General features: G+C 42.9%; 2 protein-coding genes across 5 annotated transcripts in view; one reads left to right on the plus strand and one right to left on the minus strand.

Moving 5' to 3' along the window:
• Positions 1-3,515: 3,515 nt before the first annotated feature.
• Positions 3,516-15,852, minus strand: Etfb (Electron transfer flavoprotein beta subunit). Its single transcript, XM_075692444.1, has 7 exons — positions 15,720-15,852; positions 13,244-13,402; positions 11,589-11,747; positions 9,227-9,289; positions 5,211-5,369; positions 3,951-4,123; positions 3,516-3,636 (listed from the first exon to the last, which is right to left on the minus strand). Exons 1-6 carry the CDS (start codon positions 15,771-15,773, stop codon positions 3,953-3,955), a joined length of 765 nt encoding a protein of 254 aa, XP_075548559.1. The 5' UTR covers positions 15,774-15,852; the 3' UTR covers positions 3,516-3,636; positions 3,951-3,952.
• Positions 15,853-16,380: 528 nt separating this feature from the next.
• The window catches only part of PTPMT1 (protein tyrosine phosphatase, mitochondrial 1), a 37,236-nt gene continuing 33,635 nt past the window's right edge, over positions 16,381-19,981 (plus strand). For all 4 annotated transcript variants that reach the window (XM_075692451.1, XM_075692454.1, XM_075692452.1 and 1 more), the window contains exons 1-3: positions 16,381-16,642; positions 16,932-17,012; positions 18,389-18,580. In XM_075692451.1, the coding sequence (XP_075548566.1) occupies positions 16,490-16,642; positions 16,932-17,012; positions 18,389-18,580 (426 nt within the window). In that variant the 5' untranslated portion in view covers positions 16,381-16,489. The remainder of the gene's footprint in view (positions 16,643-16,931; positions 17,013-18,388; positions 18,581-19,981) is intronic.

Raw genomic sequence — 19,981 nt, forward strand, 5'->3', positions numbered from 1 at the left:
AGCATGTATCAAAGCCACGACTGCCGCCATTTTGATTACCTCGCCGTCTCGAACTGGCGCTCTCACACGCAGATCCGCTGGCAGCCGTAGCCACCACAGCGGCAACGGTATAATTGCTTATCGCGTACTGTGCTCCACCACTGTGGGCCTTTTAATTCTTGGTCGAAATAACAAAAGTTTGGGCCCATAGACATGTATTGGGCGCCGGCTGGCACATTCGTTGGGTAGAATTCACTGGAGCTGAATAAACAGAAATCTCCTAAGAGAAATTTGACCTACAGTTGTGATGCTACGAGTTCATGTAGTTATACGTTTAGGCACAAAAAACTGTCATTTTGTGTAATTGCAAATTTATGCAGAGTGCCTTTTATTTGGCCCTGTCCTGCACCACCTCTCTTCTAATTAAATGGATTGAATTTAGAAGTACTGTGACCATCACATAGCAGTAGCTGCACTGTAAAAATCATGCATTGGAACCTTGAAAGAAAAGAAAAGTACTAACTGTGCAAACTTACAATCCAAAGTTACTGAAAACTTTGGCATACTGAGCTGTAGCTGGCATCTACATAATCTGAACCATTGCTTAAATTGTTGCAGCACGAAATGCGGACGCATGCCACGCTGCTAAGGCTCGAGTTACCCGAGACATGATTTTCGTATTGCATAATGTTTAACAATGGGAAACTGAAACAAAACTAAGGCAAGGTTAGAATATGGTGCTGCTAGAGCGAACCAAGACTCCCACTTCACACTTACAGCAGCAGGGTCCAGCGGCGCATTTGGGTTATCACCTATTAAAAACGTGCAGTAAGCTTCTAACAGCACCATGCCATATGCACATGCTCTGAAACAAATAGTTGAAGATGGTTATCACAATAGGGCTGGCGACGTTGGCTGTGAATGGAGACACGTGACGAGCTAAGAGCTTTGCTTGTACCAGAAGAGGAATTTCATGTAACACGGTTGGGCGAGTTTTGCGGGGAGCTGCCATGGTGGGTGCTTACAGCTCCGAAGCGTGTGTCTCGCCCCTATCTTGGTTCGCATGAGATCTAGCGGTCAGAAAATGTGTAATGCAATTGAAGTTTGGCGATTTACCGAATGTTAGAGTTGAGAGATTGCGTTTTCTGAGAATGCGTAAAGTGGTTAAAAAGGAAATATGACCGTATTGGGCAGTTTGTTTTCTTGATTGCAAATGTTGGCGCTAGGAAGTCATATGAAATAGGACCAATCGTGTCAATGAGGATCTACTGTACTTAGGTGGCAGTGATATTAGGTCTTTTAATTACGTACAGTGCTTTGCTGGATTAAACATGCACATTAGCCACACATATAACCAGGCGTTTCCAAACTTTGTTTTTATGGATGTGTACCAGTCCTTGCGTGGTCCCTCAGTGAACATTTATGTTGAATGAACAGAACTGCTGCACATGATGTATCGCACACAAATAAGAAAAAAGAAACCATTGCCTATACTACTGAACCTACTTTTTTCCCTTGAACATTGCCAAACAGGAAATCTGACTTGGTGCCACTTAAGTCAGTCTCAAGTTGCCTTTTGTGCACTCAAACGTTAAAACAAAGTTGCATCAAGTGAAAACTTGCTAAAACTGAGGTTTCTGTCTTAACATGGAAAGTGCTAATTTCACATGTTCTGGCAACAGCCGCTGACTAAGGTGTGACTGAACATATGTAAATAAAGATTATGGCAATAATTATGCAAATATAATGCCAAGGCTATTGGTGTATGTAACTAGTACTTAACCAAAGCAATGCTTGCAATGAATGTGGTCTCTGAAGCTTGTGGTGCAGTGTATTGTTGAAGGCCAACTGCAATGAAATTTTGGACCATGCAAAAAGCCTAGTTTAAGATAGTGTAGATATAGAGGATCCTCCATGCAAAACTTGCAACTAGCAAGAATAGCGTGAGCTCGGAGATAGGCAGTGTGAGGCGGTTTCCTGGGACTTGTTTCACAGCAACAACCAGCGGTTACATGCGTCGTCTGTGCAGGAGCTTTTTAAAGGCTGTTAACCAGAAAGCTGTGCAATTGCCAGCCCCGCGGCTTTGCCAAAATTTCTTCAGTCGTATGTGCTACTAATTTATTAAGAAATTTCGCCAAAGAGAAATTTCGCTGCAGTTGGTTAATGTTAAAGTATTGTCAAGGAGAATTTTATAGCTGCAGTGTGCACATATTTTGTTATAAGGAATTGTGCAACCTCAACAGGCAAAATTGTTAGTAGTGATGTCAACAAACCTGCTGTTGAGTGTGGCCAACTCAGTGAAAACATTTACATTAGAATTTGCGCTACAATCATCGTGCTGGGTTGCGCTGTCTTTGGACAGTTCTTTGATAACTTTTTCCAGAGATAGTAATCTGTGCTGCATTTCTTGAAAGCACAACACTCGCTTGCTAGCCCATGCTGTCTCTAGATGCCACCTCTTGTGTACTAGCTAGAGGACGATGAAGATGAAGTTAGTCATGCAGCAATAAGGAAACCAAAACTTCGAGCTGGCTGAAATTTTGATTTGAATCCACATATTCTATGGTGCAAAAATTTGGGATGCTAATAATTGAAAAAAAATTATATGCAATTCTTACAGTAGCAATATCTGTGCAACAAATCGGAACAGAATTTGATGTATGAGGGTGAGTCAAATGAAAATTTTAGATTTTTAAAAATATTACTCTTTGTGCATATATGACACAAAGCTGTATTACATTTCAATATATATCTCCCACGCGCTCAATGCAAGTTTGCCAATGCTTACAAAGTGCCCGAATTCCCATAGCAAATTCATTTGGGAGTGTGCGTAACCACTTGTGCAATGCACAGGGTATCTCTTCAGCTGCCACGGCACCCATCTTGTAGACATTGAAATCCAAGCATATCGTGCACACTGTGGTATGCTAAAGCACGAGTCATGTTTACAGTTGCGATGTCATCCAGTGTCGCTTGTCCGTCGCAATGTATTTAACATCTGCAATGTTTTCTAAAGTCGAATCTAAAGTCGCAACCCAGAGTGACTGGCCTGGATGAGCATCCGCTACTGACCTCCCACCATTTGCAAACTTGCGACTCCGTTCGTAGACTTGCTGCTGCGACACACATGTATTGCCATACAGGACCACCTTCTATGGTGAATTTTGAAAGGTTTCACACCTTCATTATGCCTAGTCCGAATAGCACAACCCTATTCCTCCCTGGTGCAAGTTGTTTAGTGGGGCAGCCATCTCTACACTGTTCTCATGTGTCTGCATCTAAGGTCTCTAATAAAAAAAAAACAGGAAACTTTTTAAATTTTATCTAGGGACCTTGCCTGCCTATGCAAAATGCTGCAACCTATAACCTTATAGTGAAAATCCAGCGCACTGTTATGAACACGTTTGCCAACTTACAGGCTACTGGTGCCATCTTTTGCTCTTTTTGTTACCAATTTACTAGTCTTACTGGACTCGCCCTCGTAGACAGCAACTTCGGCCTAGGCATCTTTGCAGGAACACCAATGCAGCAGCAGGGAATGTAAAAATATCTTTTATTTTAAGCATTACTTCAGGACAGGTGTACAATTTGTTGACTACTTTGCTTCCACCAAGAACTTGGAGGACTTCTGCAGCTGCGCAAAGTTGAGCCAGACATCTGTAAAGGAGCATAGCATCAACCAGTGCACTTTTATTACAAAAGTGTGAACGAAACAGTTATGGCAGCTGTATACTACAGATCTTCATGAAACACTGAACACTTTGACATGCATTTCACAGCTGCAACATTTTGAAGACCTCATACTGCACCTCCAACGTCCACAGTATTCGTTTGAAACTGTTTATCACACCTAATTCCAATTCCACAGCAGTGCAATGCAACTTTTCATTGTGCATTGTTTTGCCTATATCAGTGCAAGGCCAATTCAGTGAGAGCCTGTATACTAGTTCAACCTTAACAGAGAGGCCTACCTCTAGATACGCCCCAAGGCCTTCAGCTTCTCTAGTAGCTCATCCACAGTCTCGACCTTGGTACCGGCTTCCCTGGTTGGTGGGTCCTCTACGCTCACAATATCAATACGAGCGCCTATGTCCACACCCAGGTCCTTGGGCGTCTTCTTCTCCAAAGGCTTCTTCTTGGCTTTCTGCAGCAGTCAGTCAGAAACCATCGAAACTTGGCACAGAAGGAGATGGTGCACCACTTTAGCTAGTGGATATTTTGACATCCTACACTCCACCAAGGCGTTTATCCAGGATTCTAATTTTGGGGGCAGCTACCAAAATGAAGAGGGGGGGGGGGGGATTGTGTGTACTATATCACAGGAGACAAAAGGCTGCGTTTTTTCTTACTTTTACTATTTTGTCTGCACTGCCCTTTTAAGAATGCATTTTTAAATTTTTTTAATGAATACAGATGTTTTAGAGCTTGTGTTGACAAATGGTGAAGCTGCGTAAGCCTCTCAATGCATTATGTGGCTGTGTAGTCTTGCGAACAGATTCACGGGGTCTCTACCATCAGGAAAAACCTGGAATCTTCAGGAAATTCGCAAGTTCTAATTCCAAACAATTCGTGGAAACAATTGCATTTTCACCTCAGTTCCCTAGAATGGGGGAAATTGGTACCTAGGGTAATTATTACGAAAATAGTGGTATGGCAGGAGGAAGCTATGGTTTCAATAAAACCTACAGAATCTGCAAATTATAGTGTTCTTGGCTGGTTTTGAGAGTGGGAGCCTGGGCATACTGGTACATGGCTCAGATGAATATGATAGTGCATTTGAAGTGACTGATGCTTTACTGGAAATATAGCCCAAAATTATGAGCTCGCAGTAAGGTGGCAAGCTATAAACAACCATTTTTTTACTGCACCCAAACTGCTAGTGTCATAGGTGGCCATGGAATTTCATAAAAACAGTCAGGGAAAACCTGGAAAAATAGGAAAATTTGAAAATGCTAACATAGTACATAACCGGCTGAAGTAAAAGTCGCAGAGCGAAACGGAAATCTTTTATTTGCTGCTAACTTGGACAATCAAAAATTTTTTTATTTGTTTTGCATTCTACAACTGCGAGCAAGAGCATAGTAATGAACACCATAACATACAAGCAACCTACAGGGAATGAAATGACCATGCTGGATTTCTATTGTGCTAAAACTGTGTTTCAAGCCAGCCACCAGCACACTACCAGCAAACGGAAAATCAGCAAGCAAAGTATGCTCAGTAACACTAACCATGATGTTGGGGAGGGTGGCATATCGGGGCTCGTTCAGTCGGAGATCTGCGCTGACGACCGCGGGCAGCTTCACCTTGATGTGCTCGAGGCCACCGTCAACCTCTCGCGTCACCTTCAGACTGTCTCCATCTTTCTCTATCTTTGAAGCAAAAGTAGCCTAGATGCACCCATGAGGGAAGAAGTGATATAGGTCAGGAAGCAACACAGAACAACGGAAGACAAAAAAGCAATCACCCTTAACTCACACATGTACAATAGGACCTTGTCGGTATATTCATGAGAAAATCAAGGAAGTAACATCAGTATTAATTAAAATGTCTAATTAAAGATGAAGTTCGGTACACTGAGCATATGAGCAGGGAAATTGCGTACTGGGAATGCATCGACGAAGTTCTGCCGTATAGGCAACTATTCTTTATTCGGTGGTGACAAGCTAGCAGCAGGGCTACTGAAAAATGTCACTCCATAGACCATGACGCAATGCACCTGTCTACTAGCAGCATACCCCTTCAAAACAATCCTGAGGGGACTTTTTGGAATTTGTGTGTTCAGTAAATTTGACTTCACGGAAGTAGAAATTTAAGGAAGACTAAATGAAGGTTGTGAGCCTGTTAAGCTCATCAGAGAATTTGGCCTTAACAAAGTTCTACCTTAAAGACAGTCTCCTGTTGTCTTGCCAGATGAAGAACAGAAAAGTCCTAACCGAAAATTTGACTTCACGGAAGTAGAAATTTAAGGAAGACTAAATGAAGGTTGTGAGCCTGTTAAGCTCATCAGAGAATTTGGCCTTAACAAAGTTCTACCTTAAAGACAGTCTCCTGTTGTCTTGCCAGATGAAGAACAGAAAAGTCCTAACCGAAATAGAACATAAATTATATAAAAGTTCTTGGCATACAAGACAGAGTGTGTTGCAGTTGTAATTCACACCTTCTATGCAACAAAAGAAACATAAACTTGCTTTTCCGTGAAGTGAATGCAGTCTGCAGTGCTGAGTATGTGTCATGAAACTAGCCCTGTCAAGCAAAACTAAAATTAGCAGAGGGCATTGCAGTGGGAAATTTTATATTTTTTTGAAATCCATGTAATGGCCACAATGATAGCACACTGTGTGCTGTACCAGTCTGTCACCCATTAAAGGGCCCCTGAAACGGTTCGGACAAATTTTGTAGACGCGTAGGGTACAGCTTAAGTAGAACATTCACACCACAATTTAAGTGAAGCGTTACGTATTAATGGAGCTACAAGCGATTAGAAGTTACCCTCCTCCCTAGCCATGCTTTTCCTCCTCAACTCGTTCGCCGAGCGAGCGGGGCTAAGCTCCGCCTTCACTGGTTCAGCGTCACGATGCGACATCACATCGTCCACTTCCGGTTGTTTTGGAGCCCGCCCGCGCGAGACCTCTCCGCTAGCCGCTTGGCCGTCGACCCCAAGCGAGAGCTATCGAAGCAGCGTGCGTTGCAAGCATTCTGTCGTAGCGCCGAACGTGTTTTGTATTCCGGTAACCACAGGCAAGCTGGTCATTTCGGCAAATGACTGGAGGCATAAACTCAAGCTGATGAAGGAACATTAGCGTAGACGTACGTGAGCGGCCTGATCGGTCTGCACGGTCCATACACTTGTTGGCGCAGCGCTTAACCAGCCAAACAAAGCGCTAATATTGCTCTAACCAAGTGTAAAACAATTTAAACATTTATAAAAACAAGTGTTGATGATTACACTCCTGCGAAAAATACACACCAGCAGCAAAGAAGAATACACTTTGTTGCTGCTACTGTGTATGGTTGAGCTTTGTGCCACCAGGTGGCTGCACCATGCAGACCATTTATATTTGCCCTTCTGCTCATCTCATGGCTCATCCCGTTACGGCACAGTTAAGCGGCCAGACTCTGTCCCCTTGCGCTTGCGTCTGCCCTAATACCGGACTCGCGAAATGCTATTGCGCTAGTAATCTTCCGGTGTAAAATGACGGCCACAAACGCGCAAATCCTGGCGCCGATCGGATAGCGGCAGTCTGATGCGCAGCAGGCAGTTCGCTCGTACGCTGCCTTGCAGAGGGACACGATGTCGCAGCTTGACATATTGCCAGTCGCTACGTTTGCAGTCCACAAGGCAACAAAGTCCAATCATAGTGCTCGCGAAAAGACTGAGACCGACTCTGACCGCGGAGCTCTCTTCAAAATGGAGTACGTTGTAACACAAGCAGACGACACACGCTGTGTGCCGGAAGTGCTTAAGTGTACTGAAAAATTGTTCTTGTGCATTCTCTTTATGTTACTTTCTTTTCATAAAAACAAATTAACTAACATTGCAACTATTACGAAGATAATTTGTTTACCGTAAAGTTGGAAAAATTATCGATCACGCGCCCTTGTCAGCCAATCGGATAGCTCGCCCCACTGACGTCGTATGGGTGATTTCGGTTATATGGGTAGGGGCGGCTTAAAATTCCGCCGAGCAGTGCGCTGCGATCGGCAGCGATGTGCATATTTAAAACCTTATAATAAATTACACGCTTTACGCGGAGCACTTAGATGTGTCAATTATTGATCAGAAGGACCTACTCTAACGACTCAATACGTTTGTAGAAAATCGTCAAAAGCGTTTCAGGGTCCCTTTAAGCAACTTGTTATTAACAGCGTTGGGTGAGTGGATTTCCACATGACATTCACTATTCACCCTTTTTTAACTGGAAAAGCGCATCACACACAGTCTCAAATGTGCAGCGTATTTCAGCATATTAACAGTGGCATCAGTGGATACTGTTTGGTGATTGCACTAGCCTGAAACTAGACAGTGTCTGGTCAAATGTAATGTGAACAATGCAGCCCTCTTGATAATGGTAACACTGGATGCTAGTAGATCACAGATTCTGACATCTTTTAAAAATTATAGGGTTTTTGTGCCAAAACAATGATTCGATTATGAAGCATGCTGTAGTTGGTGGGGGAGGGGGGCTTTGGAATAATTTGGACCACCTGGGGTTCTTTAAAGGGACACTAAAAGTAAATACTAACTCGATGTGGATTGTTTAAATACCATTCCAGAAACATCATAGCGCTTGTTTCATGCCAATACTTAGATTATGAGAAAATTGCATCTGAAGGGTCCGAATACCTCTATCGCAATTAAAATCTCAGTGAGTGGTGTCGTTGCATACGCCATCACCACCCTTTGCTGCTGTCAGTGAGTAAAATGGTACCCAACAGATGGTGGTACGATGTTTTGCACAAAATGCAAACGCCCGGACACAGAAACCGAGCCTCGACAGAGTGGTGGATTCACTGCTGCGGCTGCTTTTGGTCAAGTGGCGTGAACTGTTTGGGCATCCCGCGGCATCACACAGAAGTGGACTTCCCTGCTACTTGCAGTTTACGCAAGTTTCATGAGCCAGCAAAACCAGTGCGGCACTACATGATAATGAAACTACTGAAACATGAAAGTACGCGCTGCGAAAATGAAACTTCTTGACCGCCCGCATCGTTATCAAGGGTAATGTCAATCAGTTCTTTTTTCTAAATATTAAAGAGAACTGGACAATTAGCACTTTCTTTGGTCCTATAAGGCAATACAATGATGTTATTATAGCTGGTAGTCAAGTACTAAATACAGAATATAAATGAGGAGTGACTCCGTGGTCGGGCAACTACTTGAATGTCCCGGGGGAGTCTCTAATCGTGTCCTGCATTTACCTCAATTTCTCGGTTACTAAAGCTCTGTTTGTGATAATATTGACACTTTAGAGATTCTCACACACTAATATATCACTTTAGCTTGACTTTGCCTTTAGTGTCCCTCTAACGTGCACCTATATCTAAGTACACAGGTGTTTTCGCATTTCTCCCCAATTGAAATACGGTCGCAGTGGCTGGGATTCGATTCTGCAACCTCATGCTTAGCAACCCAACACCATAGCCACTAAGCAACCACAGCTGATTGTGAAATTTGTCCTTAAAGGCTGCATTTCCTCTGTACCTGACTTCTTTGCCATGTCTACATAGCGGGAAACAACCTCACCTGTGGCCAGTCTAAAATTCCAGCTGTCATCTGGGCTGTCTGATTGCTGTCATCATCAATAGCCTGTGAGAAAAAGAACAGCAACATGTACTAAATGTCCTTTTTTTCAAGAAAACACTGTAAAACTGTTCAGATTGCAACTGTAAGAATGGCCAATTGGCACCCAACTACACTAGCTTCAACTGTCACTGTTTCATGTTTGGCAGCCTCGCATGACCAAGTATGATGCACCAAGCATGATGCACCACTCATGCATGAGCATGAGTGCACTAAGCATGACAAATGCACTGGGCTTTACTGATGTACTTAATGCCAGTTCATTGCTCCTGTGGTTTCACAGCAGTGGCGTAGCAACAGGGGGGGAGGGGGGCAGGGGGCCGTGGGCCCCGGGTGCAAGGGGCCAGTGGGGGGGTGTCTTATACGTCTGTAGACACGCCCTCTTTCCGCTGGCTACAGCTGGGGGGAGGGGAGGGGGTGATAGAAGACCTATGGGCCCCGGGTGCCAGACGACCTAGCTACGCCACTGTTTCACAGTATCAGATATGAGGTACAGTGCATACAAACTTCAAATTTTTCTATGTTTGGCCAATGCAGTTTATCTGGCTAGCAGTGTCAGTGCAAAGCATGTTGAACACATTGGAGCAGGAACGAGCCTTCCAGTGAACCTGTGTGTGTGTGTGTATGTGTGTGTATGTTTTTGCCAGATTCTTTATTTTCTTGCTTCGTCAAAGATAAGTAGTTATGTTAGCTGGATTTCATTCTGGCAATTCTGGGCTCCAGTTCATCTGCTGCCTCTTGCATACTGTCACTTCTCTAATCCCACAGCTCTCTGAGAGTACATGCAGTACTATCTATTTCAGACATCTGTTGCCAAGTCACTACAATGGGACACAGTAATTGCTGTAACTCTTTTAGTATGAAGCCTTAAAACAAAAAGAGCAGTGGCGGTTGAGCAGAAAAGCTTTCCAACTAAGATTAATCTTGTATGTTCAGAGAAAACTGGCTTTGAATCTTGGATCACATACAAAATACTTCCTTATAAAATAAGAGAGAAAAACGTCAGTTCCAAAGAAAGACCACATAGTCTACACCCAACAAAAGAAAACTGTTTTGAATAAATCAAGCTAATAAATCTGCATGTAGCCTTAGGATGAAAAGATAACGATGCACACACACACATGTATGCATGCACAAGCACAAAAGGCAAGGGAGGACTTCATGCATTACTTCTGGAACTGGTGGCTCTCAGTATTGGTTCAGTACTTTTGGCTGAGACAAGAGACACTTGATTAAAGGGCCCCTCACCAGAGTTGGCCATCTTAAGCCGACAAGCACAGCGCACAATGCGCACTGACGATTGTGTCTGCTCTATGTCCACAGAGCGCTGCTAAAATAGCTGAAATTTCAAACCGAATGCCACGTGCCCTTCTTCTCAAGGGAGCCTTACTCCTAGCCAGAAAGTCGAGATCAGAAGCACAGGTGTGCCTATGTAATTCACATTGCTGAAACTTCACTTGCCGTGACACGTGACTTCAAAAACTATTCCAAGGTTACAGGAGTTATTTGTCTGATCTGTTGCTCTGCTAGATGATGTAAAGTTTAGAGAAATAATAAAACCTACATACTGAATGTTTGCAAGTCTGTTTTACTCCATGCCTTAGAAAGAGGGATGTACTTCCATGTCATCTGCTTGTTCCCACGTCGTACAGTCGTGCGCACAGGGAATGAAATTATCTGACATTTTCTATCGGTTTCCAGTGCACAGTTCTGCTCTTTGAACCACTTGCGTCAGCCTCAGTGCTCATGTGGCACTGACTTATAGAGCTAGTCGGGTGCTGTGGTGCACAGTACCCAAAACCGTGCACGCGTGAAGCGAGAGAAACGCAACTGCTCGCATACGAAACCATCGCCGGAAGTGTGCCGCGCTGCAAAAAAGCAAGAGGGGAAATATATATATATAATAAAGGCAGGGCCTGTGATGCATACGTCATACGATCCTTCAGCTCTGGCACAGGAGAAAGCAGGGAAGGAATTTTTCGCTTGCGGAAGCTATATGGGGAAGTGGAGAGTGTCTATGTTGGCAGTAAAGTTCATCTCCTAATATCGAAGGTTCGCAACACTTCAAATATTTTTATCTCTGCTATTAATGAACCAATTTGAAAAACTCTTGCACTAGTGCACTTCCCAGTGGACACGTACATATAACCAAAATTCGCTGTGTAGCCTTGTGAAAGATTCCTTAACTAGAGAGACTTAAAGTGGCCTTGCAGAGTTGTTTCTCACTATGGCTGCTATTAACTGGCCTTCTGCAAAAGTTCATGGAGCAGACAACGCAAGCAGCACAAAGGTTGGCAACGCTCACCTGCTTCCCCACTAAAACGACATCCACCTTGTTGTCAGCAGCCAGCTTGGCCAAGATTTTGGAAACGTGTAGAGGCTGCAGTGTCTCGTACTCTTTGCCTTCTACTTCCACATGGATGGCCTTGTCTGCACCCATGGCCAACGCTGTCCTCAATGTTTCCTGGCAAACAATGTCGACAAGACATATTTTTAATGATGGACAAGAGGAATTTAGAAAAAAAGATGTAAACTTTTTGGTAGGCACGACACCAAACAGAAATGTGATGTGGAAAGACACACGATTGAGATGAACATGCCGTCTACTCAAGGCTGTCAGCAACTATCTCCGTTTCTGTGCCTTCAAGCAAGCTATTCGTGCTGCCACAAAGATGTTCCTAACCATTCAAGAGCTTTAGTATAGCATACACAAAACCATTGTGTACGCTACAATAAGGTCCAAAATGAACATGCGCAGAACGCTATGAAGAGCTTTGAAGGTTACATATGCACAATAACTTTTGGATTAGTGTTGTGGGCTTAGCGTGACTAGCATAAAAAGAATGTGGTGCTGAAGTCACCTGCTTTGATCTAAACTCAGCCTTGTTACCTGGCCTTCATCGCGGCAGCAAAACATAATTGGTGAAATAATTTTTCAATTAGTACTGCCTATCTTCAAGGACCAAGTACACTACTGGTGATGTTCTGAAAAAGGATAGAAAGTCTCTGTCAATGTCACCTTGCGCTACAATCCAAGATCATGATGTTCTGCAATTATTGAGATCAGCCACCTGTCCTGATACTGCCAGACATGGCTAAATACACTGCTGGTGCCATGAACATGCTTCATTTCTATATACCCATGGTGCTGCAGCATTTGGCACTAGCCATTCATTAGCCGAGTGGAACTCTACTAAAAGTCTAATTGAGGATGTGCACATACCGTGGCTGTAGCTGTTCTGCATGCATCTACGTAAACAGACACAATGCTAAACTAAAACTGGCTATTAGTAAACTGCATCTTTGGAAGATCTGATGCATGCTTGGAAAGGGGAAGGAAAAAAAAAGAAAAAAAAAGGGAGGGGGAGAACGAGAAAAAAAAACGAGCATGGTTGCTTTGGATGAAAGGTACCATAAACAGATGATTAAATAGACCCCCTTTTTTTTTGTAGTGTCAGGCTATCATAGTGCAATACGTTACATGCAGCCCGAATAGAACAAAGGAAAACTAGTGGCACATCCATGATGCTTGGCGAGTGCACAGAAAAATATGGAAATCTGTTATGCTGAAATGAAGCCTACAAACAAGGAAACAATTTGTCTACAAGATGTATCTCCCTTCTCGCATTCACCAGCATGTGTGGCAGCGGTGTAATTAATTTCACAGATGCTTAGTTTCGGGGCCAGAGGACATTTAGCGCCTCCTTAAAACATTATCACACATAGCAAATTTAAGTACTTAAGCTTCAGAGGAGTTCCATTTTGTTCCTTGCCACCTGCGTTTAATTTTGGTGTGAGCGTAACAGAACACAACAAAACTAAGAATGCAACAACATGCTAATTGTACTTCTGCTCTGTCACTCAAACATTGTGGCATTAGTATGTGAACAGAGTTCTAAGACATGGTAGCTACAGAACCAAATCCAGCTAGATTCTAACGAAGAAAAAGAAGAAACATACCTGACATGCAGCAGGCCCACATGACACAGCGATTATCTCGCTGGCTACTTTCTTCTCCTTCAGTCGTACTGCCTCCTCCACAGCAATCTCATCGAAAGGGTTTAGGCTGTGCTTAACGCCATCAGTCACAACTCCTGTTTTGTCAGGCTTGACACGTATCTGTACATAGATGCAGAAAAGAGTCACCACCGCTATCAGCCAATTTAAGCTTACTTTCGAAAGAAGGCCTTCATCAGAGATTGCCCATTACTGCTACTGTGCGTCAGCTGACTCCATACTATGCTTGCACATGTCCTATCATATTGCTTTATCCAATCATCTGCCACAATCGAGTGGATTTTCCTTCCTTTGTCACCCACTCTGCCACTCTGATGGACCACTGGTAATCGCTTCCATTCAGTGTATGACCTCCCCAACTCCAATTCTTCCTCTTAAATCTCAACCGGAATGTTAGCTGCCTATGTCTGCTCTTCTAACCACACTGCGGTGTCCCGGTCACTTATTTATATGCCCGTGATTTTTTGTCGTGTCACTCACTCAATGGTACTTAGCTTCATTTTAAATTACGGCTGGGTGATTGATTGTTTAATGCTTTAACTGCAATTAATTTTATTGATCAACATTATTCTGTTGAGGTCACATGAGCAAAACCAGGGAAATATCACCACCGACATCTCCACGTCGCTTGCTTTACAGTAAGGAATGGAACCACAGACTGTGTGTTCTGATTTATATGGAACATGTGTGTGTCTCAGGGGTCAGGTCAAAAGTCACCCATGCACGCCGTACTTTAAGCTAGCAAGACAGGTGGTGGACCCGGACTGGGGTTTGTTTTAAATAAAGTTGTTCTCTTTCTCTCTGGTAAAGTGTATATTCTCACTGTAGCTGAACTTAACGATTGTGCCCAAGTGAGTTCAGCATGCTTGAATGCCCACTCAAGCAAGGTGTCACCGTCGTGATATTACAGGTAAACGTTCGTTCAAATAGCACTGTTCTTTTTTTAAGTAAATGCAAAAAACTAGCTTTTGTTTTCTTAGCTCACACATATAAACCACCAAATCTGGTTAATTGATGAATTATTTTCTTAAATGGTTCTGTTAATTGTGTTGAAAATTTTAACCAAAGACTTGCCATAAATCAAAGTTGAAGGAATACAGGAAATGCATGCCCACCACAATTAACACCGGCAAGCGGAAATAATTGTCCTCTATTAAACCTTAAAAAAAACTTCATCAGCAATTGTGTGAGTGACTTGGCAGATTTCAATTACTGCAACTTAAGGAAGATCACGTCCATTTAAAGGTAATTTGTAACTACAACATGTTGTCTAACAACACGATTAGAGTGTGGAGGGCTGTTTCATTATATAGTTTTTGACACAAGGTAGTTTCTAAAACAATCAACTTAAAATATTTCTTAATATATTTCCGGGTTTCAACATCATTCTGACAGAAGTGTTTTTCTGGAACATTCAACTTACAAGTGTTACCACCCGCCTTTTGCTATTAATAGTTGCTTGGTGTGAAACCACTAGGATGAATCTAAGCTTTCTTTAAACAATATTCGTACTGCAGCAATAGCAATGTCTGCCCTCAGCAGTCAACGGGGCATTTTCGTTTGCTTTTATTTTATGACGAACCCGTGTAAGATGAATTCTGGATTCATACTGAACAAAAATTTGTCACGCGTGGATTCAGATACATCGATATTGTGGATATACCGAACAACCCTCATGCGTACTGCGGATACTGTATACATACGTGTTTGCCATTTCTAATATGCTACCTATACACGGTCTTTATGAAGCTCTTTTTTGTCGGTAAATGTCTCCGTTTTTTATTCGTAGCCAGCTATAATTTGCTAAGGTCTAGGCGTGGAAAAACAGAAAGTATCCTTTACAAATATGACAACTGCATTTGTATTCACAAAGATGCAAATATTCTTTTTGTCTGCTGCATTGCTGTCGCTCTCGAGTTTTAGAAAGATTAACAGGACCTATTTAAATGACACTACATGCGTTATAATATCGCGGAACGGGTGTCACATTTATGCTAGGGCCAACGTTACCATAAAGACGCTGTCAAATGTGCAACCGGAAAAAGTCAAATCTGAAGGACATTACAGCTACAAGCCGCGAGGCATATCGGTTGGCGATTATGTATGCCGTACGTATAGGCTGCTTCGTGGGTCTTATCGTCAGGACCGTGTGGTCCGCGATCTATACAGGCAAGCACACGTGGTAAGTGCAGCTACACGCGTACGTTTTATTTCATCGGCGCTTAGCCAAACATGTCTAGAATGATTAGTAATCATTCTGAAACTTCATTAAGTGCGCTTGCAAAGCGCAGGCATTATACAAACAGTCTGAATAACGCACAAGAACGCCTCGTAATAACAGTGACCGACTCAACACTAGTGGGAGCTTTCACGCATGGATGCTAACGGAAACGGTGATTACATAAACATGGATACATACTTTAACCGCATAATCAATCACACGCTTGCAGCCGACGAGCACCCTGAGCGCCATGATTTGCAGCAGCCTAAAATCTGAAAGCGCAGGTTGCGACCTCTGTCGCTTTAAAATTTCTCAATGCTTACCATAGAATTGAAGACGGTTTCGACTGGTTTCGATGTTATAATTGTATGAAACTATGGTTTCGACCGCTTATATCGCTACCCCCTTCTCCAAAATAAAATAAAATAATACACACAAACGCACGCATACTTTCTCAGCAGTTAAAAAAAGAAAAAGAAAAGCTCGAAAGGCTGTAGAGTATCAAATAAGCAGTGCAACAAATGAAGAAATGTGCGCGTGTGTACCCTTGTTAGAGCCTAACATGAAATCGGTACTTTGATTAAGTAATTAACATTAATTAATAAATATTTCACATAAAATGACTTTATGAAATAAACAGTACACGACGCGGCTACTTCACAAACCGTAAACACTTCATCCGTTGCTTCATCACTCGAAGTCAGTGTCTTTGGTGAAAATTCCACAAAGTACGCAGCTCAGTTAAGTAAAAGTGAACGGCACGAAGCCAAATAATTACTGCTCAGTGTGCTAGCGAATCTTAAAAGCATGCTTAAAAGAAACAAGCAATCCGCATCGGCGCGGCAGTGTGGTCACGTGGCGAGTTTCCCACCATTCCTTTCGCGCAGACGAAGCCCTAAAGCAGACTACACGGAAAGATTTTGCGTTTGTGCGCTGGGTACTAGCCAGTGCACCGTTTTGGTACTTGTATGAAATTTCACGGAATGTTTTCGAGGGTTACTTTTTATCCCTCGTTAATATATAATGTCGTCATGGAGCGTGTGTCAACGAGGCGGTGGTACGACCGCATTGACGATACCGTTATCCTCGGAGCACTGCCTTTCCGGAGCATCACGCCAAAGGTACGGGTTGTCGTTCCCGCCTTAACGTGTCTGCTTTGCGAAACCTAGACCTTCTCCGCAACTGCTGTGTATCAAAGCCACTTGATTAATTTAATTACTTCTTAAGGTAATACCGCAGAGCTGAGTGAATTGGTGCGCCCGCGTGCACTTGTTTCGGAAAGTTCAAAGCTCTGGTTCGGCCGGCAATTCAGTACTGTCGTGTTGCCTGCTAACGCGAAACTTTACTATGGTTGGCAGTCTAATTACTCTGCGTAATCTTACGCATGTATGTTCTTTCTTTCTCATACAGTTACTCGAAGAAGAAAACGTGCGAGGGGTCGTGTCAATGAACGAAGACTTCGAGCTACGATATTGGGTCACGAGCAAGGAAGTAAGTGCGACGTTCTATTGGCGGTCGCTTCAGGCGCAGCGCTGAAGTGGGAGTGCTGGCGAAAGCTCTAAACGACTTATTTCGCGTATTTTTATTGTTTAGAGAGGGAGAGAGCGAAAGCAGAGATGGGAACTATAGGCAAGAGCAGTCACCCGTTCTGGAAAAGAAAACGTCTGCACGTTGCATATTGTGCAAACTACGAGTTTGGCATACTTTAGCGCGTTAGTTGTTACCATGTTTGATGTGCGTGCTTCATCTAAATAAGCATCCAAATAGATAGCATGTTTAGTCTGACTGGGATAAGATAGTGCGACATGTATATAAGCAGGACATCCATTCCCAAATAGTGGACATAGATGATGAAAAGCAAAGAGAAAATATCCAAACTTTAGCATGATTTATTTACTACTACTCAATAAATGATCCAAGTACTATTTGTTTACTCGCATATCTTATTTCATTCATTTAGCACTTGCATGTATTTGTTCTGATATAGCTTAATGTTATTATGCATCAGATGAACCTGATATTGGAAAGCTTGCCCTGTCCTTTATTCTTCATATTTTGTCTTTAGTTTGAATTATGTTGCACCATTGAATACCTCCATTTGTGCTTATCTTGAGTGCATAAGACTGTGTTTACATCAGCTAACAACACTCTTATAGTGAGCTAGAAGGGAAACTGAGGGGCTCGATCATTTGTTAGGCACAACCACATGAAGCTAACAGATAATTAAGCCAGCGAAAGCACTGAGGAAATTACCTGTGGTTTTAATTGAAATGATAAGGTAAACGGAAATGAAAGTTGATGAAAACACAACTTGCTGCCACTGGTAGCTGAACCTACACCTTCCACTATGGGCATCAATGCTCTACCACTCGAGCTACGGGGACAGCCATTCTCCCATCTACATTTTGGGGTATTTCTGTATGTGTGCAAGGTCTGACCTTAATAGCATCATAAGTTGTTGCTTTTAGCCATGGTGTCTGATGTAGAACATGCTCTGGTGATGCATTTTAAAACAGTTTAGATTAGAGGCAATCTAAGTTCAGAGCACAAATGTTGAATGCAGAACTTTTTTCATTACACTGCCATGGAACTTACATAAATGAAATTGGTAATTGAAATAAGCAATGATTCAATTTGTTTTTGAGAACATTTAAAATTCTTTCTAATGAACTGAGTTTCCCAGCTCATAAGTTCTGTTTACAGTAATACACCTGACCACAGTTTAGGTGAAGGAAAACACCGTAGTCTTTTGTACCTTGGAATGTAAGCAGTATTGCCGAATGATACCTTGAAGCGATTAAATGACATACAAGGCAACGTGACGCTGTAGTGAATTGCACATACGACCTTTCCAACTGCTGCTTCAGGAGTGGGAGAAATGTGGCGTCAAGTTCCTCCAGTTGAGCACTACAGACATCTTTGAGACACCCTGCCAAGAAAAGCTCCAACGCGGTGTGCAGTTCATCCAAAGTTTTGAAGGCACGGGTCACTCTGTCTACGTTCATTGCAAGGCTGGCAGGACACGCAGTGCGACACTTGTTGGCTGTTACCTGATGCAGGTTTGTTGCGCACTTTCCTTGCTCACCCTGAGAGTGCTTGTAGAGTGGAATGACCTGGTATACTCGGACAACTTTCTTTGCCGATAAAGGGATAGCTAGCTACGGAGGCAGAGCACATACATATAAGGGTGCAGCCCAAAAAGACCCACATTCTCATCCATGTTAGTTTAGACTGAAGAAAGGAAGACATTAACACCTTATTTATGAAAGCAAAATAAGACAAAGTAGACCATGAAGTGTAAAATTTGACTTCTTCTATTTTGCACTTCAATGTTCGGGCAAATGCAAAATCATTGCAAAAGGAAGCTACGCTGATTCAGTATCCATTCCAAGAAACCAAAAGTGCTGTAAATGCTGCCGGAATACTTGGCGCAGTAACACTCCTCCAAAAATTCCTTCGCTGTATGTTTCCCTGAAAGGTTGCCTACCACTATAGTCTCTGTGTAGAGTTAAAACTGCACAGAACAAACATGGGCTGCATTCTGCTACCATACATTGTTTAAATGCTAAGGAAAGTGCTGGCTTAGACGTGCAATCTCAGGTTGATAAATCCTACTTTTTACCTGGAGACATTAACAGAACAGAATAGAGTTTATTGATAGGAAAGACAGAGAGGTCGACCTGAGCTAGTGCGCTCTAGTCTGCTACTCTGCACTGGGGAAGAGGGAAGGGGAGTGAAAGTATTGGGATGGATGATGATGATAAGAGAAGTGGTGAGTGCTTATGTACATGAGACAGTTGCCTCGCTAGAGCCGCTCGTCGAGCTTGGTGTCCTGCAGGAACTTCAACAATACTTTTGTTGCACGCATTGAAATTGCAGTGTCAGGCCATGGGCCGAGGATAGCTTCCTCCGACAGTAGTTGTCTGCCAACGCTGGCTAGGAAACTGTCTAACGTCCTTCGCTCCAGCATATATGCTGGAGACGTTAACTTTACAGATTGTTCATTGAGGCAGGCAATTCTGTCAAAATGATTTGCTTCCAGCACTCATTAGGCTTTGAACTGTATGTTCTGTCCTACCTTGTGTGACTATTTATATCTGTTGCACACCTGTCCCACCAGGAAGGTGGAATAACTAGTACCAAGTCGCACCCTTTGACAAACCCTGCCAAGTACATGGAGTGCAATTTCTCTGATGGCACACCTGTGCTCAGTGCATTTGTGTCAGGGCTATAACCAGCTTATGACCAGTCAGGGCTCAGGGCAATAATCAGCTTATGTCCATTGTCAATGCCAGCACTGAAAAAAAAAATTATAAAATTTTCTCGTTTGATTTCCATGAAACTGTCGGTCTGAAAGTTGTGCAACATGTTGTGTATTGCAGATTAACCATCACTGTATAGCTACCTCTCTACAGATTGTAAAAACATTCATACTCTGTTGAAATACAAGTGGGCATTCT

Source organism: Dermacentor variabilis, chromosome 5, assembly GCF_050947875.1.
Source record: "Dermacentor variabilis isolate Ectoservices chromosome 5, ASM5094787v1, whole genome shotgun sequence".
In the NCBI taxonomy this organism is placed as follows: domain Eukaryota; kingdom Metazoa; phylum Arthropoda; class Arachnida; order Ixodida; family Ixodidae; genus Dermacentor; species Dermacentor variabilis.